A 19,453-nucleotide genomic window follows, 5' to 3' on the forward strand; every position below is an offset into this window, starting at 1 on the left:
TTTTTTTTTTTTTTTTTTTTTTTTGATAAGAGCCTTTTTGAATTCAGATATCTCACTTCGTTCGTGCGTGAGATGGTTTGAACGCTGTATTGAACTATCGCGGTCCAGATTTCTATCTACAGTGAATTGCGATAATATTGCAACTGTGCGATACGCGCGTTTGCTTGAAATCGCGTTGACGAATCGATGTATCGAACGTTAATGCAGTGTCGTTGTCAATCGTACGGAAATATCGCGCAGAAGATGATAAGGTAGACAAGTTTGCGTAACTGAGGCGAACAGAGGGATCTTGCAAAGTATCGCGCTTTTCAGATTCTCGTTCATTCAGTGTCTTCCTGAAACTTGTTTCTACATTTTTAACAATTTTGCAGATTGTAAGGCTACACTGGCAAGTAGGAAGATTAATTGAGTTAAGAACAATTTTGAGACAAGCAAAATGAAAATGCGTATTTTCTATCCACCTGTTTCCGTTAACAACAATTTTAGAATCGAAGCACTTGATCGATCAAAAATTTCTTTCAATCGTTCGACGAAATCGAATGGCTTCTTTCATATCAAAAGTAAAATATTGGCTTGGCAACTAAGTGGTTGCGGACCGTGTCATTAGTTGGTAATGGCAAAATCCGCAGTCACTTAGTTGCCAACCCAATATATTGGCTGCATCTTAAAAAATCATTCTCATAGAAATTCCGGAAGACTTCGAACTATAATATTTATAAGAAACGTAGGCGATATACGAAAGCGTAATTGCATTGACGAATCGACAATTACTATCGTTATCTAACTATACTTTTTTATTTCTACAACGGAAGACGCGTAAATTTGTCCAATTTAGACGAGTTTTCCGCATGAATTTTCGGCTGATAGAATTGACTATTATTTAATTTATTTTCCTAATTATACTTTTTTATTTCTACAACGGAAGACGCGTAAATTTGTCCAATTTAGACGAGTTCTCCGAATGAACTTTCGGCTGATAAAATTGACTATTATTTAATTTATTTTCTTAATTATACTTTTTTATTTCTACAACGGAAGACGCGTAAATTTGTCCAATTTAGACGAGTTTTCCGCATGAATTTTCGGCTGATAGAGAGGGATCTTGCAAAGTATCACGCTTCGTCTGACTTATCGCACTTTCTATCACTTGAATACATAAAATTCTTGCCTGTCCAGAGCCACCGGTAATTAAGTCGTGTCTCGACCGATTTTACTAGCAACTTGATGAATTTCTTGCATACTAAGATCAATTAATTCCTTGACAGTTAATAATCTCGTACTTTGACATTAAAAAGTGCCAATTTGTACGAAGTAGAGCAATCAGTTTTGAGTGAACCCCGAGCGACTGAATTGATTTAACCCACGATTTACGTTCGAGAATTTTGGGCTGATTTACGTTTGGTCCGATCATCGTACTACGGGCTATGCCCGTGGTTGTAGGTTAAGGGGTCAACGTAAGACGATGTCGAACGATGGATCGTACGAAATGGAAAAACGGTGTTGAATGGAAAAATAGTATATCGCGAGAAGAGTTGTTCATCGACTTACCTCTAACAGCTGGCTCGTCGTCGATCTGGAATTTCAAGGAAGCTGCCCTCCTGGAGAACCTGAGCGTGTGCCACATATCGTCGTTCAGACCTTGTCCGGCGACCAGTGTCTGAAAATAAAGGGAAATATATGGCATTAGTGAAAAGGGAAATACGCGTTTAACAGGTTTTTCTTGCTGCTTGCGACGGAGATCTGTTATTATTTTTGAACAAAGCGAGAAGCCAGGCTGGAGCTTTTAATTAAAATTGCTGTGTGCGAGCGCTTGTTGAACCTTATAACTCGTTACGTAATTAAAACATTTTTCAAATTTTTCATTCTCGCATTACGTTCGTCAAAGTATTTCTCATACTTAAAGCAATTTCTCCTACTTATATTTTTAATGCTGTTCGCATCTATAGAAGCCCACCACACGAATCGGATGACTTAATATTAAATTTGTATTATTATAATACAAGTCAACAGCTACTCGACTAATTTGACTAATTTTATAATTACTCGAGATCGGATAAAAAGTGGCGATATTATCGTTCGCGGTGAATCACCACGGAAGGATAATTCCAAAGCTGAATTTGTCTCGAACTTCGATCAAGCGAGTTTAATTAAATTAGGATTCCTATGAACCGTTTCGGCCAGGAACCACGTTCCACAATCAAAATCTCGCTCTCATCGTAATCAGAATTATAAGCTGGCCGCAAGCTTGAAACCTGCGTTCCATTCTTCGGCTTACGGGTCGCCTTCAAACGAAATTGATTGCGTGTTGCAGGATGAAACAGCTGGAACGCCGAGGAAATTCGCGCGATGAAAATATCTCGGGCGGGAACGTGCCGATTGAATTACACCGTGCGGATGCAATAATGGACACTTGAGCGTGAGCAATTAGCACGCTGCGATCGCCGGCCATTAAGAAAATATAACGAGGCTATTTTTCAAGGGTTGTTCATTAAGCCCTTAACTCTTTCCTGAGCTTAATGCTTCTCCTTGAACTTCAAGCTTCTCGTTTTCTAGTTTTCCACGCGGCGTCGCGATATGTTCGTTACGTAACAGTTGATTTCTAATTACAGCTAATTAGCAAGAAACTGTACTAAGCCGATCGATTTCAGATAATTTCATCGATTGCGAAGTAATAAATTTAGAAACAGAATTTATTTATTTCGTCGAAGGTTGTCCGAAAAGTGCGTTTCCTTCGCAGACACGTCTTTTGCACAACAACGCGTCTTTGCGCAAACATGAGATCTAATCTGTCCAACGTTGTGACCCTAATTCCTAACTTGATAAAATAATATAAAACGAAAGATGTACATCCGTTGTTTCTTTATAAAACGAAAGAAACTTTCCGGGCGACCTAGTAGAAAGCCGCGGAAACGTCCACGTGGCTTTTCAGATACATTGAGGAACGACGAGAAGCGAGTGAGACGGTGTCAAACAGACCCAACAATCTCGTTACAAATAATATCTTTATATCTTTGTCGATAGAAGGCATCGATTTATGTAGCGACAGGGTAGTTTCTGAATTGGTAGGCGCGTTTTCTGCCATATCCGGTTGTTACGGTTTGCACTGGTTTGGCACGAACACTGCGTAGGAAAATGGTCATCGGCCATCTGACGAGGCGAGCTCAATTTTTGCTCTACTTTCCAAGGAATCGAGAGCCCTGAGGCCTGCAAACGGAAAACCTGAAATTCTACTCTGTCGAACGGAGTTCGCGATCAGCTTTCCCATTACAATTACAATTCTCGAGTATACTGCAGGGAATGAACGTGTTCTAATTGCAATAAAAATTATTCTATTGCAGAATTAGCGCAGTGGATCGACATTATAAAAGATCCTGTGACATATAAATCGATCGTATCGTGGACGATTCGTAGGAGAAATTTTCGAGGACTCAGCCGGAGCTCTGTATTCTCTGTATTCTCACAATTTTGCACGGCAAAGGAATTATAAGCGAAGCACGTGGGAAACGTCGTGTTAGTTTCAGATACGGAAAGAAGGGAAGTACTCGTCGATGGAACGACAGCGCGTGGAAATATCGCTGAGTCGATTGGCCGAAACGTGGAGTATCGTTTGGGAGTTTGCACGCACGACCGACGTATGAGGCAGTTTGAAATAATTTTCGCCCAACGACGAACGAGTCCGTCTGCGATTTATGGCAGCGGAAAGCAACGTGATCAGTGGGACGTGTGTTCGTCTCGGTCGGTCGCACTCTATGACGGAATTTCGAATTCCACTTGTGTCGTAGGTGGCATTTTTCTATCGGCCGTGTGGTAGCCCGCGACACCTACAAAGCACGCAAATCGTCCTACCTTTTACCTTCGCGCGCTCATCAATTAATAAACAGGAAATGACAATTAATAAATAAGAAATTGTAATTATTCATTTTATATTCGGTAGAAAAATTTCCATTCTCACGACTTATGGGGGCTGTGCTTTAGACCAGATTGTTATATTATTATCAGTATTATCGTTTTGTTTTATTAAATGCCGAAAACACGACAAGTTCGACCGCTTTTTCATCTTTGCACTCGTCCCATTTCATGGTTTTCCGGGTAAATGGTAACTTCTTTTATTCCCAGGGATTATCGCTCTTAAATAACGTGCTGCGAGAATGTCTCATTCGCAAGGAGCTGGGAAGACGGCCATTCGTTTAGCGCGCACAGTAAACAAAATCTTACGATTCGACGAGAAGGTAACGCGACAAAAATGGAATTTTCTTGAAGAAACGTACAAGAGGATTGTAAAGGGAGAGCGGCGTGGCGATTACGGCAAATCCACAGCTTTGGCTGCGTGTGTATTTTCGTTACGCCAGAGGATAGGTGAAATGTATGCACGGTCCCGTTGTTCAGAGCTCGCTCAACGATCCTCGATACGCGTACAGTTAACCATAGCGGGGAGTAGCATCGATAAACTAACAACACGGAGCCTCCTCGTTTGGTTAAACCACCATAAATCCGGCCAACTCGTCACTATCTGCTAACTGGTTTGGTCTACGCTGCCAGCCGCGATATTCATCTATCACGTGGCATCTGACACACGTTTGTCATCTGACGTCACCTTTGCACCGCCAGCTATCGCTCGTGCTCGCCTCTGTGAAATTTCACTGTTATTTTCAATCGCTGCGGCTGGCGAGCTTCCGATCGACGACAGTCACGCCCGTCCCCAATCAAATTCATTATCATCTCCAGACGAGATTAGTATATTCTCTTCTGAGATACATAGTTTGTCGATTTTAGTCCAACAGAATCAAAAGTGATGTATTTACATATAAAAGAAGGAGAGACATATCTTGTTGAGAATTTTGCATCTTAATAAATAATGGTATAGGAATACTAAATTTACATTTAGAATTCATATTAGAATAGTTATATATTTATTTGATAAACGGTTTCAAAGATATTCATCGATACACACCTGCACGCATGACTGTTAATTGAACAGTTTATATTCATTTGATTTTCGAGATACACATACTCCCACGCACTGCACATATTCACATACGAGTATCACTACTACGCAGCTAACCTAGTCTAGCACATAAAATTCTACATATCTCAGTATATTTATCATAATTATTAGGTTGTTTTATTAAGCTCAGTTCTGTTAGGTTTTAGCCTTCTCGAGGAGGATTCTGGTCTTTTAACGACGAACGCGATAGCAGATGTAGGTTAATGACAGATATTAAAAAATATAACACGTTATACTAGCATGCCGTGTCGCAATTTAAGAACACGAAGTGTTAACTCACGAAGGACAGAAGAATGGTTCGTCGTAATTTCGTAATTACATCAATTTCTTTATATTTCATAAAATCGCCAGGTCTAAACGGAAGAAACAACCACGATGAAATATCAAACGAGTGTTTAGAATGCTCTTTTATAGCCACGCTCTTCGGAGGTAGAATTTCATGATGTAGGTTGATCGAATTACGCAGTACCCTGACCTTGATAACATATTCCGAGCTCCTCCTCGTTCTAATTATCTAATTGTTCTACTCTCGCCAAAGTTGCTATTAAAAAACTCTACGAATTGTCCAGCAGTTTGTCTACACGAGATAGGAATCCTGACTTGGCTCGAACGCTTCTAAGTCGAAGTGACAACTTAGGGAAAGTCTGAAGCTAAGACTGAAAGAAATCGTGCAGTACCCTGACCTTGATAACATACTCCGAGCTCATAAAAATCCACCAGCTCCTCCTCGTTCTAAACACCTAATTGTCCTGCTCTCATCAAAGTTGCTATTAACAACAAACAAAGTTGCTGCAATCCTGACTTGGCTTGAACACTTCGAAGGCGAAGTGACAACAAAGTGGAAAATAAGACAGACAGAAATCGTGCAGTACCCTGACCTTGATAACATACTCCGAGCTCATAAAAATCCACCAGCTCCTCCTCGTTCTAAACACCTAATTGTCCTGCTCTCATCAAAGTTGCTATTAACAACAAACAAAGTTGCTGCAATCCTGACTTGGCTTGAACACTTCGAAGGCGAAGTGACAACAAAGTGGAGAATAAGACCGACAGAAATCGTGCAGTACCCTGACCTTGATAACATACTCCGAGCTCATAAAAATCCACCAGCTCCTCCTCGTTCTACTCTCATCAAAGTTGCTATTAAAACACTCTACAAATTGTCCAGCAGTTTGTCTACACGAGATAGGAATCCTGACTTGGCTCGAACGCTTCGAAAGTCGAAGTGACAACTTAGGGAAAGTCTGAAACTAAGACCGACAGAAATCGTGCAGTACCCTGACCTTGATAACATACTCCGAGCTCATAAAAATCTACCGACTGTTCCTTATTGCAAATATCTAATTATCTCGCTAGGAAGAAATTCCGCGAATTGCTGCAATTTGTCCTCGCAAGATCAGAATCTTCACTTGGCTGGGGGAAGAAGAAGGCGCAACTTGGCGGCGGCAGCGACGATTGGAATAACAAAAGCTTTGAAATCTGACGTCGTCAGCCAAACTGGCTGAGAAGGTTCACGGAGGCGACGTGAAAAAGCACTCTTACCAGCGAGAGCCAAGTGAAATTACATAGAAAGTCTATCAGTAGACGGATATTACGGTCCTCCCCGGGGCAACTTTATCGCCGACTCACGCTCCGATAATCGCGCGTCTCTGCCGCTACCTACGAATCAATCCGGCAATTAAGGGACGTTTTGTCGCGGTGCTCGAGCTCGATCCAGCTTTATCGAATTCATCGGCTCCGCTTGGCTCGGCGCAGGAAATCGCAGCTGCATAAAGCGTTCAATCATGCCACGCCACGCGATAGGGTTTATCGATCGTCAGACAGCCTGCGTCTTTTTACCTGTTGTTTTATCGCAAGGCTGGTGGTGCTGATTGGCTGGTAGGATCGGCGGATTATTAAAAATATCGTTGAAAATTCGACGCAGTTCTTGCTTCATAAACAATTTCGCTGGGTCAGGGTTAGGCAAGGGACAAGTTTCTTTAAAAATAGGTTCGTATCGCGAGCTTCGTGCCTTTTTCCGCTGACTCTCGTTCACTCATTATAGTTTTGACGCCTGTTAAACAGACACGCGTATTGGAATAATGGGAAATTCGCGTTGCCAATGAAGATTCGATTATCGTTGATCGCCAAGTTCTCGTAAAAGTTCTTTCCTTTTATCGTATATTTAATAATAATAATAATAATGCTCCCTTCTGTTCTATTAAGACGAAGACTACACAGCGTTTGGAAAATCGGATTGTTGTAAAAATCATTGTTATAAAAGAGATGTTTGTGAAAGAGAGACACTTTGTATGGGACAAGTTAAGAAGAAAGAACAAATCCACGTCTGTGCAACGTGAATATTCGATGGAAGAAAATAATCGCGAAAAAGCTAGTTTCACGAAAAATAAAGAGCATGGCATTTAATCAAATTTAGTTCTTCGACTCTACGAGATCACAGACGAGAACTGCGAAATTGATGCAAGTTTTGAAGCTAATTACAGGATATATATGGATATATGTTGTTTGCCACGGAATAAATTTAATAAATCAGTTGGCGATTCCGTTTGTGCCGTGCGATTCGACAGGTACGAAGCTGCATTTTTCTCCAAAGTACTTCTCTGAACGCGGCTTTTGATTTATAGCGTTTCACACGATGATTTGTGTTTAATTATAACGCATTGTGCACCGGAAACAGGCCTTTGCCGATCGTAATTGCGATCAATCAATGAAACAGATCGCAGACGTGAACTTAATACGATTATTCAACGGTCATCGATCGCAGTTAGGATCGAACAACGATCGATCAATCAAAACTGTGACATCGAATTTTTAATAACGTCAGATTTTATTAGAATTTATTCGACGTTTCTATAGCTCATTATTCATAAACGAAGAATGAAATATTTTCGAAACGACGAAACGAAGAATTACGTTTCCTTTAGTTCCACATGTAGCTTTCTATCTCGTCACTTTATGTGATTATCGCATTTTTATATCTTTTTATATCTTTACATCCTACAGCTGCTTGGTAGAATTTGTGCAACCAATGTTCCGAATAAATATTACGTAAGTAGTTTCTGTGAATAAGAAATGAAGAAATTTCCCTTACAATTCCTTATGCATTATCTAAATTTGCTACTTTTACGAAAATAATTGAATTAACAAGCTTCTTAACTCGAGAAGCTTTTGATTTACGAAGAATCAAGAAGAAAAAGGTGGATTTACTCGCCTGAAATCTTCTGTAGTCAACGCGTACGCGAATTACAACAAACCCAAACGACATCTTCCTTTGAAATAAGCTCGTTCAACGAGCCGAGTGTTCTACGTGTAACGTGGAACGAAAAGCAGGTTACAATGGCAGCGAGTAGACTTCCGGTCTCTCGTTGCAGAGAAAATTAACACGGTCCGAATGGAGGAAATATCTGTGTCGAGCACCCAAGTCTTTCACGAGCTCGTGAAGCAAACGTTTCTCGCCTTATCGCGTTCATTCTTCGATTGCTTCTTCCTTCGACGATCCATCGGCGGAAAAGTTGCTCCTCCTTCTCGAGGAAAACCGGAAGAACGATCTGCGATCGTAAAGGAGAGGAAGAAAAAAGCGAGAGAGACGCGACAACTTGGCTGGCTGCGCTCTTCTCGTGAAAAGAAACAACCGTACGAGCTGAAGAGAGAAAGAGAGAAGGAGTCGTTCGTTCGCTTCTCTCCGGAAGAATTATTTCCAAGGACGACTCCGGCACATTACTTCCGGTCCGTTTGTTTTCCACGGATAAAACTCGTCGGACGTAGCCGAAAGAAAATAAATAGAGATGATGCGGAACGCGACGATCGAGAGAAATGGGGAAAAAAGTGAGGGATCGAGAGGTTGAACGAGTTGGGGGCGTAGAGGCGGAAGCGGAACCTTCCCGGAAATTGATCAGGGGATCGTAAATATTTGACGAACGGGGGCAAATTTTAATTAAAATTCGCTATTTGAATATTCAGCCGGCTACAAAGAATTTTCTCCGCGGCAAATCAGCTTACCTGATCAGCTCCGCTCTCCGTGCGCTAATTTCCACGGTATCTCTTTAGGTCAACTAATCGTATTTCCCTCCATTTTCCCCTCCGTTCCTCCCGTGTTTTCTTCCGCCTGCCGAAATTTCTGTTTCACTCGCAGCGAAAGTATTTGAACATTTCGTAGGAACATTTTATAAATAAACCGTACAGCGGTTTAGAAGAATATTTCACTTACATAGGAGCTTTTTGAGAACAGAGTTAAGTTAGACAAGCTCGCGAAGGTATTTGAGGCCTTGTGGAAACCTTTTGTGGATATACCGCGTGTGTTTTGAAATTTCTTATTGTAATAATATGCAGTATAATGTAATAATTAATTACTGTAATAGGTTACGTAACAACGAGGCAGAATTAATTAATTATGATTATGTTGGCAAAGTTTGGAAGGAGTTTAAAAATATCCCTGGAAGCTACGAGATATTTACTGTACAAAGTATACACTTTGCAAAGATCACCAAAGTATTTGTACGACCAATTAATTATTCGCTGCATTGGTAAGCCTCGTATAACAACTTTTTGATAAATGTACATTTGCAATAAATTGTTTGTGACTGTGATATGCGTATTCAGATCGGTTAAAAATTTCAGAGTTTCAAAAAGCTTCGTATAACGCGCATAATATATTCATAAAAATTTTCCGTGGCAAATGTGCAAATATTTTCGCGAGTCATTGGAATCGATTTTCCACGACCAACAAGGCGAGATGCAAATTTTAGGAGAAGAGCATGTTAGGTTGATGCTGATTGCAGGACCGCAAATATTCCAGGGATCGAGGTAAAACTTAATTAGAATATCTTAATGAAAACTTTGGGATTATTTGTCTTCGACGAGTTTTTCAGAAATTTTATGAGAAACCTCGCGATTATTTTCGCATGCAGAGAATTTTTATATCCAATCAAGATATGTAAAATACGATGGGATATCTTTTGCCACCAAGTCTTTAGTTCTCCATAACGAAAATATCGTGGAAAAACATATCATCAAACTGGTTTTTAGCCATAAAATTTTACACGTTGTTCTGCTGAAAAGTCAAGTAAAACGCTATTATCGGCCATGAAAATTCTAGATAAGATTTAATTCATCCAACAACGTCCGATAGAACTGGTTTTAACTTAAACTTCGTGCTCTCTACTCAACAGCTTAGAAGTTTAAAATTCGTCTGATATTTCTTGCACATTAACTAATGAATTTTGAAATTGCGTTTCCAAGTTTCCTACGTCGATTTAAAATAAGAAAACTGCCTTCCATAGCTGCACTTTTCACAAGCTACGAATATGTTAACAGTTAACTTCATCTAAATTTCCTATAGAACAACCACTGATATGATACGACAGAAAAGAGAAAGAGACAAAACCGACATGTTAAATGTATTTATGATGGTCCGGGTTACTGAAACCAACCTACCTTATATTAAATACCAATGAAAATCATAGTGATCTGTATATTATCTAGATAATGGGCCCTCGTAATTAGCTTGAATAACTGTACGTGCATATATCACCTGTGACACGTGTATACACGTGCATACGCGTGTAACGCAGATAATGGAGTTCTGCCGGTGATTCCATCTACTTGCAGCACTAACTTGTTCATATTGTTTCCATCATTTATTCGACATTCACTGGCATCTCTATTCACAGTGTTTCGATTCTCGATTTGTGCAAATTGCACGCAAATACATTTCCGCGTACGTCCGATCGCCTCATTGAATCTCGCTTTATTTGCTTCCACGATAAATCTTGTTTTCTAATCTACTGTCTGATACTTAAAAATCATAAAATATTTGACAAATGAAAGGGAAAACCATCTTTGTATTCGTATCTCCCTTTCATCTTCATTCAATTTAGACGATCAATTTTGATATCAATTTCAAATACTGTGATTTAAAACGCGAGTTCTTTGAAACATAATACTCATCGTATCCAGAGTTCATCTGTAATTATATTGTAGAAGAATTGTTAATTTAATTATTTGATAATTGTAATTAATTAAACCTAGCAATTATGGGAAAAGCTGCGTTTACAGAACCGGTTAATTTTTACTATTGTTCTATTATTAAGCTTCATTTTGTTATTTAATTTACTCTATTTAATCCTTTAATTTAATTTCTGATAATATCCTAATCGTATTGAGCAGATTTATGCGAGAAGCATGGAGATTTCACGAAAATGACATAAGCAGAGAATTTTACAAATACGAACTTCCTATCACACTGAAAATTTCCAAAGAATTTGCAAACGTTTGCAAGCAAATATAGTCTACATATTACATATACTACTCTATTTTTTAAAAATATATTTTTCAGAAAATCGCACAGCTCGCCTTACGGTTTTATCGAGTGGAATTTCTAAACGCAGTATCATATTTTTTAAGCTTTTCGTTTACTTTTCATCATCTAAATTACGAATATTCTCCGATCTATAGCATTGCATATCTACGCAACGAGTAATTTTGCAATCGCGATGCTTCCACTTGGTCGAAATATAAATCGCTGGCCGACCTCGAGGTCAGATCGCCGATTCTTTTATCGATCGATGCTTAATGCAAATTCGTCAACTTTCAACCTCTCCCCTATCGCATAGCTCGTCCTACTTTCATCTATAGTTTAACCAGCAAGCAAGAAATACCATTTTAACTATAGAATAAAAGTTATATAATTATAATGAAACTTTTTCAGTGAGAAAAAAGAAGTTTCCACCATACAGGAGAAAAAATACACAGTGGCGAACGGAGGAAAATTTAAAATTCATGCTCGTGTATAATAACTGCACTAAATTAATCCCAACTTTTTAACTGAACAATTTTTACCATATTGATAACAGGTATCCATATGCTTTTGTTAATTATAACTATATTTTCTACGATTATAGCCTTTTAATGATTCAATTGTTTTTGCCAATTACAATTCATCTTCTAGCGTTATAATTTGAATAATAAAGTTTTAATAGCTCAACTATTTTTGTCAATCAAACAAATCGATGCTTGTAAAGTTTTAATAATTTAATTCTTAAGTTAATTATACTTGTTTCCCTTCTTATTTTCTGCTTATCCATTGCAATCTCATTCAACGATGGGAACTTAATTTCTTATGGTATTTTGCAGACGAAAAATGAAGAATTTATTACGTAATAATATTAGTTTCTGTTTTCACAATGTAGACATTTCTGTCGTCTAAAATTGCTCAACAATTTTACCTGCAGCTATCTTCTATTAATTTCCGAATCTTTCACTTTCATTTACATTCTACCTTTTTTCATTATGATGCAACGATAATCTTTCAACAATTCGATTTTCAACAATTTCAAATAAACAAACTGAAATTCTCCATCGACATTTTTCCTTTTCTTTTAACCTTCTTCCTTTCAATTTCCTTTTATCTTTTATTGCTTAATACGAATATAAGGGAATACTGAGATATTTGTGATTAAAAAAATCTGTCGGTCGACGAGTTTCAATCAAGTTAAGATCAATAATTACAGACACGAGGTTCATCGAGTTCAACTTTGCAGTTTAATATATTCGCGCTGGTTATTCGAACGTTTCACCGGGTCCTTTCCCAATTTCGTTTTCCAATTTATAACCCAAGTGTGGGTAGGTAATTTCGCGCACCGTTAATTAATTCGACCCATTTAATTGGCACACAACGTTCACCCACTGACCTAATTCTCGTTTCTATCTGTTTACTAGTCGGACAGCTGCGAATCTATTTCCACATATGTGAACGCAATTCGAATGTAATACAATGTTATTTATTTAATTGATAAGATTTGCAGTGATACCATCTACACCGTCGAATTTGCATTATGTATTTTAATACATTTAATACTCTCTCTTAATGTAAATTTTTTTCTAAAAATTCTGCATAAAAGCGGAGTATATTTTACACTGGATTAATAATTTTCCTATTGCAAGAGTTCAAGCTTTGAATTTTTAAGCTCGCAGAGAACAAGATAAGTCCATTCTTGTTAAATTTTATGAATTTTATGCTACACGAGATGCTTTATTAATTACTCTACTCACTTTGATGCAATTTTATGTTCAAAAAGAAGGATTTTAACATTACACGAGCTGCTAAATCTGCTGAATCGAGATATCTTGTACAGTGGCAGCTATACACGTACAGTGTACAGTCAGCAAAATTAAGTTTTATTTGTCGTATATTAAACAGTTGTAGAAAAAATAATTATGTTCTATGTTTATAGTCACATTATGTTTATGTATGCAGGATAAAACAGTGAAATAACCTGCCTCTAGCACTTTGTACTTTCTCAAGTTTCTTTCGCTTATGGTCGCAGTAATTTAACTTTTGAAAGCTTTCAGCAGCCAAGTCGAAATAAAAACAGAGCTCTCGTAACGCAAGATAAAATATCTTATCGACGCAGTACGAAATTACTCGACCTCAGATTGTTTCTCTGTAAAACAATACGATCAGAGAATAATACGATTCATCGCCTTTTTTCCCTTACAATATTTAATTATTAGACGAATTTCCGTTACTTTTTGGTTCCATTCTCTTTATGAGCTACGACGTTACGTATGCAAATTTTTCTCAACACATACAGACTTGGTATATACATATAATTGTAAGAGAACTCACGCTTGGCCAGGGTAATTGAAATGTTCATTACCGTATCAATTATTCCGTTCAATTATCGAGACCGTGTAGAGGCCGAGATTGAAACATAAACGTAAATTACAGCCTCCTCTAATCGCACGCGGTTGTATTCTACAGCTTCGACTAGTTTCCACCGGGAATGGGAATGTGTGCGCTCGCAACTGTATTCCGAACTCGATTTTCACCGACGAATCCGTTCGCTAACAACATTGGGAACGTCTAACATAATATCCAAGGAGATTTGTTCAAATGGCGGAAAATTGAATGAAATTTTAATTCAAAATTACTCGCACGCCTAACTACTGTTCTTTTTATCTTCCAACGCACGGTGCCTGCTCGAAAGTTTCCAGCATTTTCTATTAGATTTTCAACGAACATTTGCTCATAATACGCGTATTTAATATTATTTAAACAATGTAAAAATCATTGAAGAAGCTATTAACAGCTCTAAGAATTATTAACTTATTCTAAATTTTATATAACGAAGAACGTATAATGAATACGTTAAATATTAATATAATAAATTATTCCTAGGAACAGGAACATAATATTTATATAATAATTCACCTGCCTTCGACTTTTTACAACAATCTTTGCAACGCTTGTACATCAGTTGCTTGTCTGGCACTGAACATTCCAGCGCGTAACCGCATCAAACATAGCTGAAGCTGTAAAGCACACGCTGATCGAGTCGAAATAAACGCGTTTCAAACACATTGGAAATTAGTTGATCAAATTAGAGTGGAAATTATTCGTTTCGATTTCGCAATATTTCCAGGTTCAATTAGAGAACGTTCACTCTGAGAAATTGCATAAATGTTTCCACTGACTGTAATTATGTCGATGACGGTGTCTGATGTATTTCATAGCATTTTATCAGAATCTGCCGACTAAAAGTTTATTTCACGTTACCCAGCTTTATACGTAATTCGTAAACAACTGCTTCAAACATTTACGCTATCATTTCGTTAATCATTACAATATTAATAAATTGTTGTATCTACGCGATTGTCTGGCTATTTCAATTTTTCCCAAAATCATCCCCGCCACTCTAATCTGGTTTTTGGCCCAACAGCCGAAGAAACTCCCCTAACTCTTGGCATATTCGAAATTTCAGAGGCACTGCAATTGGAAACAACTCGCTGGTAACTTGCAAGCACGCACAGTGTTGTTTCAACGTACATAAGCTGCTCGCATTCGCGGTTCCAGTTTGCAGAAGGGCGAAACGTCTGGTGACGCGAAGCACACATTGGACTCGGGTAAAATGAAGCGAGCAGACAGCTGCATTGATTAAATAACGAACACAGAGCATGCCGACTTTCCTCCAATGGAAACTGCAACGCTCGTCGCAGTATTATGGAGAAATAAACGGCAGAACGTATGACAAGATACACCCCGATAATTATCACAGTAGTGCTACGTGTGCCTGCTTTTAAGCTTCCACTCCTGCTACCATCTTTTTATCGTTTTCTTTCTTCTTCTACGACGATACAAATGTTGTTATCTCTTTATCATTCTATGCTGAACAGCTGATATTTTCCCTCGTGATGACAAGGATTATCTTCGACATTCTTTTGTGACTTGCTTCTAACCATCCTTTATACAGTACAAGATAGATATTGGTCAGATGTCTCTTAGGACATTATTTTCAAAAATTATCTTCAACCGATCTTCTCAATTACTCGTTGCTCTGTCGCCATCAAAGAGTTCAATGTGAAAAACGTAGAAAACAGCTCATCCTTTGTGTAATGTCCAGACGTGCAAGCATTTCTTAAACAAAATCCACAAAATCTACAAGATCCATGTAATATGCAAAACTGCAGAAAATCTGCAGAGGTGTAGGAAATATTTAAAACAGAGTACTGGACATAATATTTGGCGAGCGAAACAAACCTGCTGCTACTTAAGTTAAGTAAAAATGTGAATTTAAAAATGTAAATTCTGCCGTGAGGATCGAGGGGAAGACTCTGCAGGCGTTCTTTCGATAACAGTTTGGTCCATGGGAATCTTTTTAAACCAGAAATCAGTTTACGGGAACCTGGCATCCAGTTAGGTACGGCAAGCAAACTATTGTTTCACGATTGAATATTATACGCACCGGTGCAACGTCTAGCGCCTTTCTCTGTTCCAGCAGCACCTTCCGCCGGAGGACTTGAAGCTCCGGGCGAGCTATGAATTATGAATACACGTGTGGCTCTATCGGCCGCGTCTATTTTCGTTCGATTTGAATTTTTACAGTCAATTTATTCCATGGCGGAAAAACCAGCCGAATGAACCGATGAATTACGATCGTGCTCGGGATGAGCAAGGTCGTTGGAATTTTCATGCGTTATCGCGCGCCACGGAATCGGCGGATTTCAATTTGCTCTGAGCACCGCCAATGCCTCGCACGTTGCTACTAAGAATCCACGATGCACACGAACGATATTTATTTTAAGAGCGAGACTGTATAGTTTCGCGATCGTCTGAGATCTCCCTTAGTCTGCGCAGTTTCCCGATCTTGTCGGCACATTTCCTAAGCTTAGAGCGGCTGTTGCAGGTGTCAGATTTCCCAGACTGAGAAATAATTGTCACATTTTGTGTCATAATTTTGTACTTAAACAGTGAACTGAACAGACCTATCATTTACCAACGCGTCGTTTCTACTTCTGATTTTAAGTTGAGCAAGCGTTCGGATGCCTCTGAGTGGCAGTGTATTGCATATAACAATAGTAATAATAACAACAACTAATATTGTATACAGTAACAATAAGAGAAGAAAATAAAGCGGCGTTCTCTGTTAAAACTAAGTGAACGCTCGCATACTTAGTTAACGTAACAATTTCAACACAAGGACCAAAAGTAGCAAAGTCAAAATCTGACAACAGCAAATCCCCTTTCGTTTTTTCTTAGCCTAGCCGCGAGTCTCATAACTAATTAAATCACGGAACATCTCGTCGAAAGGCTTTTGGTTTTAGACCAGCATCCCTCCCTTAGCAAAGCTTCTTCTTTGAATATTACGCTGTTGGTGGCACTGCGGTAAGAGAAACAACTTCACCGCAAAAAGGCTGAAATGCTTTACGTAACGAAATATTCTTTTACGGTATTCTACTGTGTTATTTCTACCGGTACTACGATATTCTCGGATCTCTAACGAGACTGGCTTAAACAATACCGGCAGGCAACCAGCGCTGCAGGCACTTTTCCCCAAAAGGTAGCATTATTAACTAAGAACTTCGCAAGTATCGAGCTGGCGAAAATCTGACAAAAGTTCATCTTCTTGTTTTCTTCGTTAAGCCTGGACGTAATTTCGTCGTATCTTTTGGAGAACGAGATTTGAGACTGTGACGTTCGTCGATTCGTAAATCAAAGCTGCTGTGGTAAGAAGGCAGCACGGATCATCCGAGCATGTCGATTAAAAAGCGATGGAAATCAAATCACTTTTTTCGGTAGTGCTATAAATTCGTAGTCGGTTAATGCTCGTAGTAATAAATTCAATTTTTTACCACTGGCAGTTTTGTAGCGGCAAAAACGGCGAACGTTTTGAAATTGAGAGTTGCACGGTTGATGAGCACGTTGGGATCTTTCAGCGCTGTGAGTTTCGTACGCGGTAAAAACGGAGTTTCACTCCGCTCACGATTATGTCGATTGTAAATCGGTTTATGTATATTTTTTTTTTTTTTTTTTATTACAACTCTTTGATAAAGCTTCAAATATGATTTGTATGTAAAACATTACACGTTTGTACGTATATCTGGCGTATGAAGTAAACGAATTTTCTATTTCTTTTCCGATAAATGCGATTTAAATGCCGCTGCCTGGTTATCGGCGCGAAGCTTTCGATTGGGAAGGAACTTGCGAAAAATTGGAAACACGTCGACTCACCTTTTCCTTGTCCCCGATGTGAATCAGCATCTTCGCTTTGCCTTCTTCCAGGAAGATTTGCAGTCGATCCGAACTGTTTTCCAAACTCGTTGCTAGCAGAAGGCCACGTGGTCTGGTGGTTTTGAAGCGAACTACAATCTCCTCGGTCTGAGTTTTCGAATCCTCTGGCATCAACGCTGTCATTTGTTGCGTCCCGTTCAGATGCAACGTTGACGCGTCTGGATGAAAGCAGAGACAAGATCAGCTGATTTGTACGAACGTAAATGCGCTAATGATATGTTGGCTTATTCTGTAAAAATCTTTCTTTTGCAAACAATGCATCTCTATACAATTTTATACGTCTTTATACAAACGTGTTTTTGATTAGAACAAAATAACATCATACGTAATTTAATAAAAATAATATAAAGCAAAGCGCATCTGTTATTTCCCTATAAAACGAGTTATTTCCCAAATAAAAAATAACGTAATAACATGGTGTATGTAATTTCGTTTATTTCGAACGAAACGCGAACGATAAAAATCGAGGATAACGAAATAATGTGAATAAAAGTAATGGAAATAAGTGCGCTGCTATTACGCCTCTAATAATGTTGCATTAGAATGCATTATCTTATTATCTCGCAGGATTATTGCGTTACACTGGCAACTCGTTGCTCGGATAATTTAAATAACATGATTAAAACTCCATCGTCAAAATCATGATTTTCGTTAGGAACGCAATTACGCTACGTATTAACAAGTAAGCATAACTGTACGCATGTTCTCTTTACGATTACCATGCAACGTACGAAGTTTTTAAATATCGCAATATCGTACGAGGTGCACAGAGCAAGTGACGTTATAAGAAAAATTCTTTACCTTTCCCACAAGTAGGACCAGTGTATTGTGTTCCGGTACAATCGCAGTGAAACCTGTTCCAACCCTCGAGACAATGGCTACCGTGCATGCAGGGTTGTGAAGCACAGTGGGACGTTTGAGTGTGACAAGCCGGTCTGACAGCTCCTGCAAAATTGTCCAGAGAAACGAAATTACGTAGACAGTGACAATTGCTCTTGGTTCAAGTTTTCCCATCCCACTGAACACTTCACTGACACCAGTGACATCGTATACGACCAGTAACGTCGTTAGGCGAATAATTACTGTACTATTTTTGTGACTCAATAATCGGTAGACTACATCGGCGAAACATTAGGATTATACGAGGATTATAAAGATAGAAAATCATTAGAAGCGATTTTGAAATATTCGCAGTTGTATTGGGATGGCAACTAAGTGATTGCGGATTTTGCCATTACCATCTTATGACAAAACCCGCAATCACTTAGTTTCCAAGGCAGTAGGCGAACGAAAGTACGTGGACGAATTAAAATAGAAATGGAGTATGACGGAATTGAATAACAAAGACTGTCGTGTTCAAAATAGAAAATTCGTATTACAAATATCAAATTGGACATTAGGTTCGACGAATAATTACTATAATAATTGCTATACTATTTTTGTGATTTAATAATCGACAGACTACATCACCGAAACATTGGGATTACACGAGGATTATAAAGTTCGAAAATTGTGGGAAGAAAATTATTAAAAGCGATTTTGAGATATTCGCAGTTGTATTGGGATGGCAACTAAGTGATTGCGGATTTTGCCATTACCATCTTATGACAAAACCCGCAATCACTTAGTTTCCAAGGCAGTAGACGAACAAAAGTACGTGGACGAATTAAAATAGAAATGGAAAATTCATATTACAAATATCAAATTGGACATTAGGTTCGACGAATAATTACTATAATAATCGCTATACTATTTTTGTGATTTAATAATTGGTAGACTACATCAGCGAAACTTTGGGATTATACGAGGATTATAAAGTTCGAAAATTGTGGAAAGAAAATTATTAAAAGCGATTTTGAGATATTCGCAGTTGTATTGGG

General features: G+C 38.5%; 1 protein-coding gene across 1 annotated transcript in view; it reads right to left on the reverse strand.

Annotated features, from left to right (window-relative positions):
- LOC100747745 (neurexin-1-like) overlaps nt 1-18,530 on the reverse strand; it is a 74,844-nt gene extending 56,314 nt beyond the window's left edge. Inside the window, exons 1-3 of the mRNA XM_003494533.4 lie at nt 18,375-18,530; nt 17,514-17,731; nt 1,549-1,657 (exon numbers count right to left, since the gene is read on the reverse strand). Coding sequence (XP_003494581.4) covers nt 1,549-1,657; nt 17,514-17,731; nt 18,375-18,462 — 415 coding nt within the window. The 5' untranslated portion in view covers nt 18,463-18,530. The remainder of the gene's footprint in view (nt 1-1,548; nt 1,658-17,513; nt 17,732-18,374) is intronic.
- Nucleotides 18,531-19,453: the final 923 nt, after the last annotated feature.

This window comes from Bombus impatiens, unplaced genomic scaffold, assembly GCF_000188095.3.
Source record: "Bombus impatiens unplaced genomic scaffold, BIMP_2.2 scf_2415, whole genome shotgun sequence".
Taxonomy (NCBI): domain Eukaryota; kingdom Metazoa; phylum Arthropoda; class Insecta; order Hymenoptera; family Apidae; genus Bombus; species Bombus impatiens.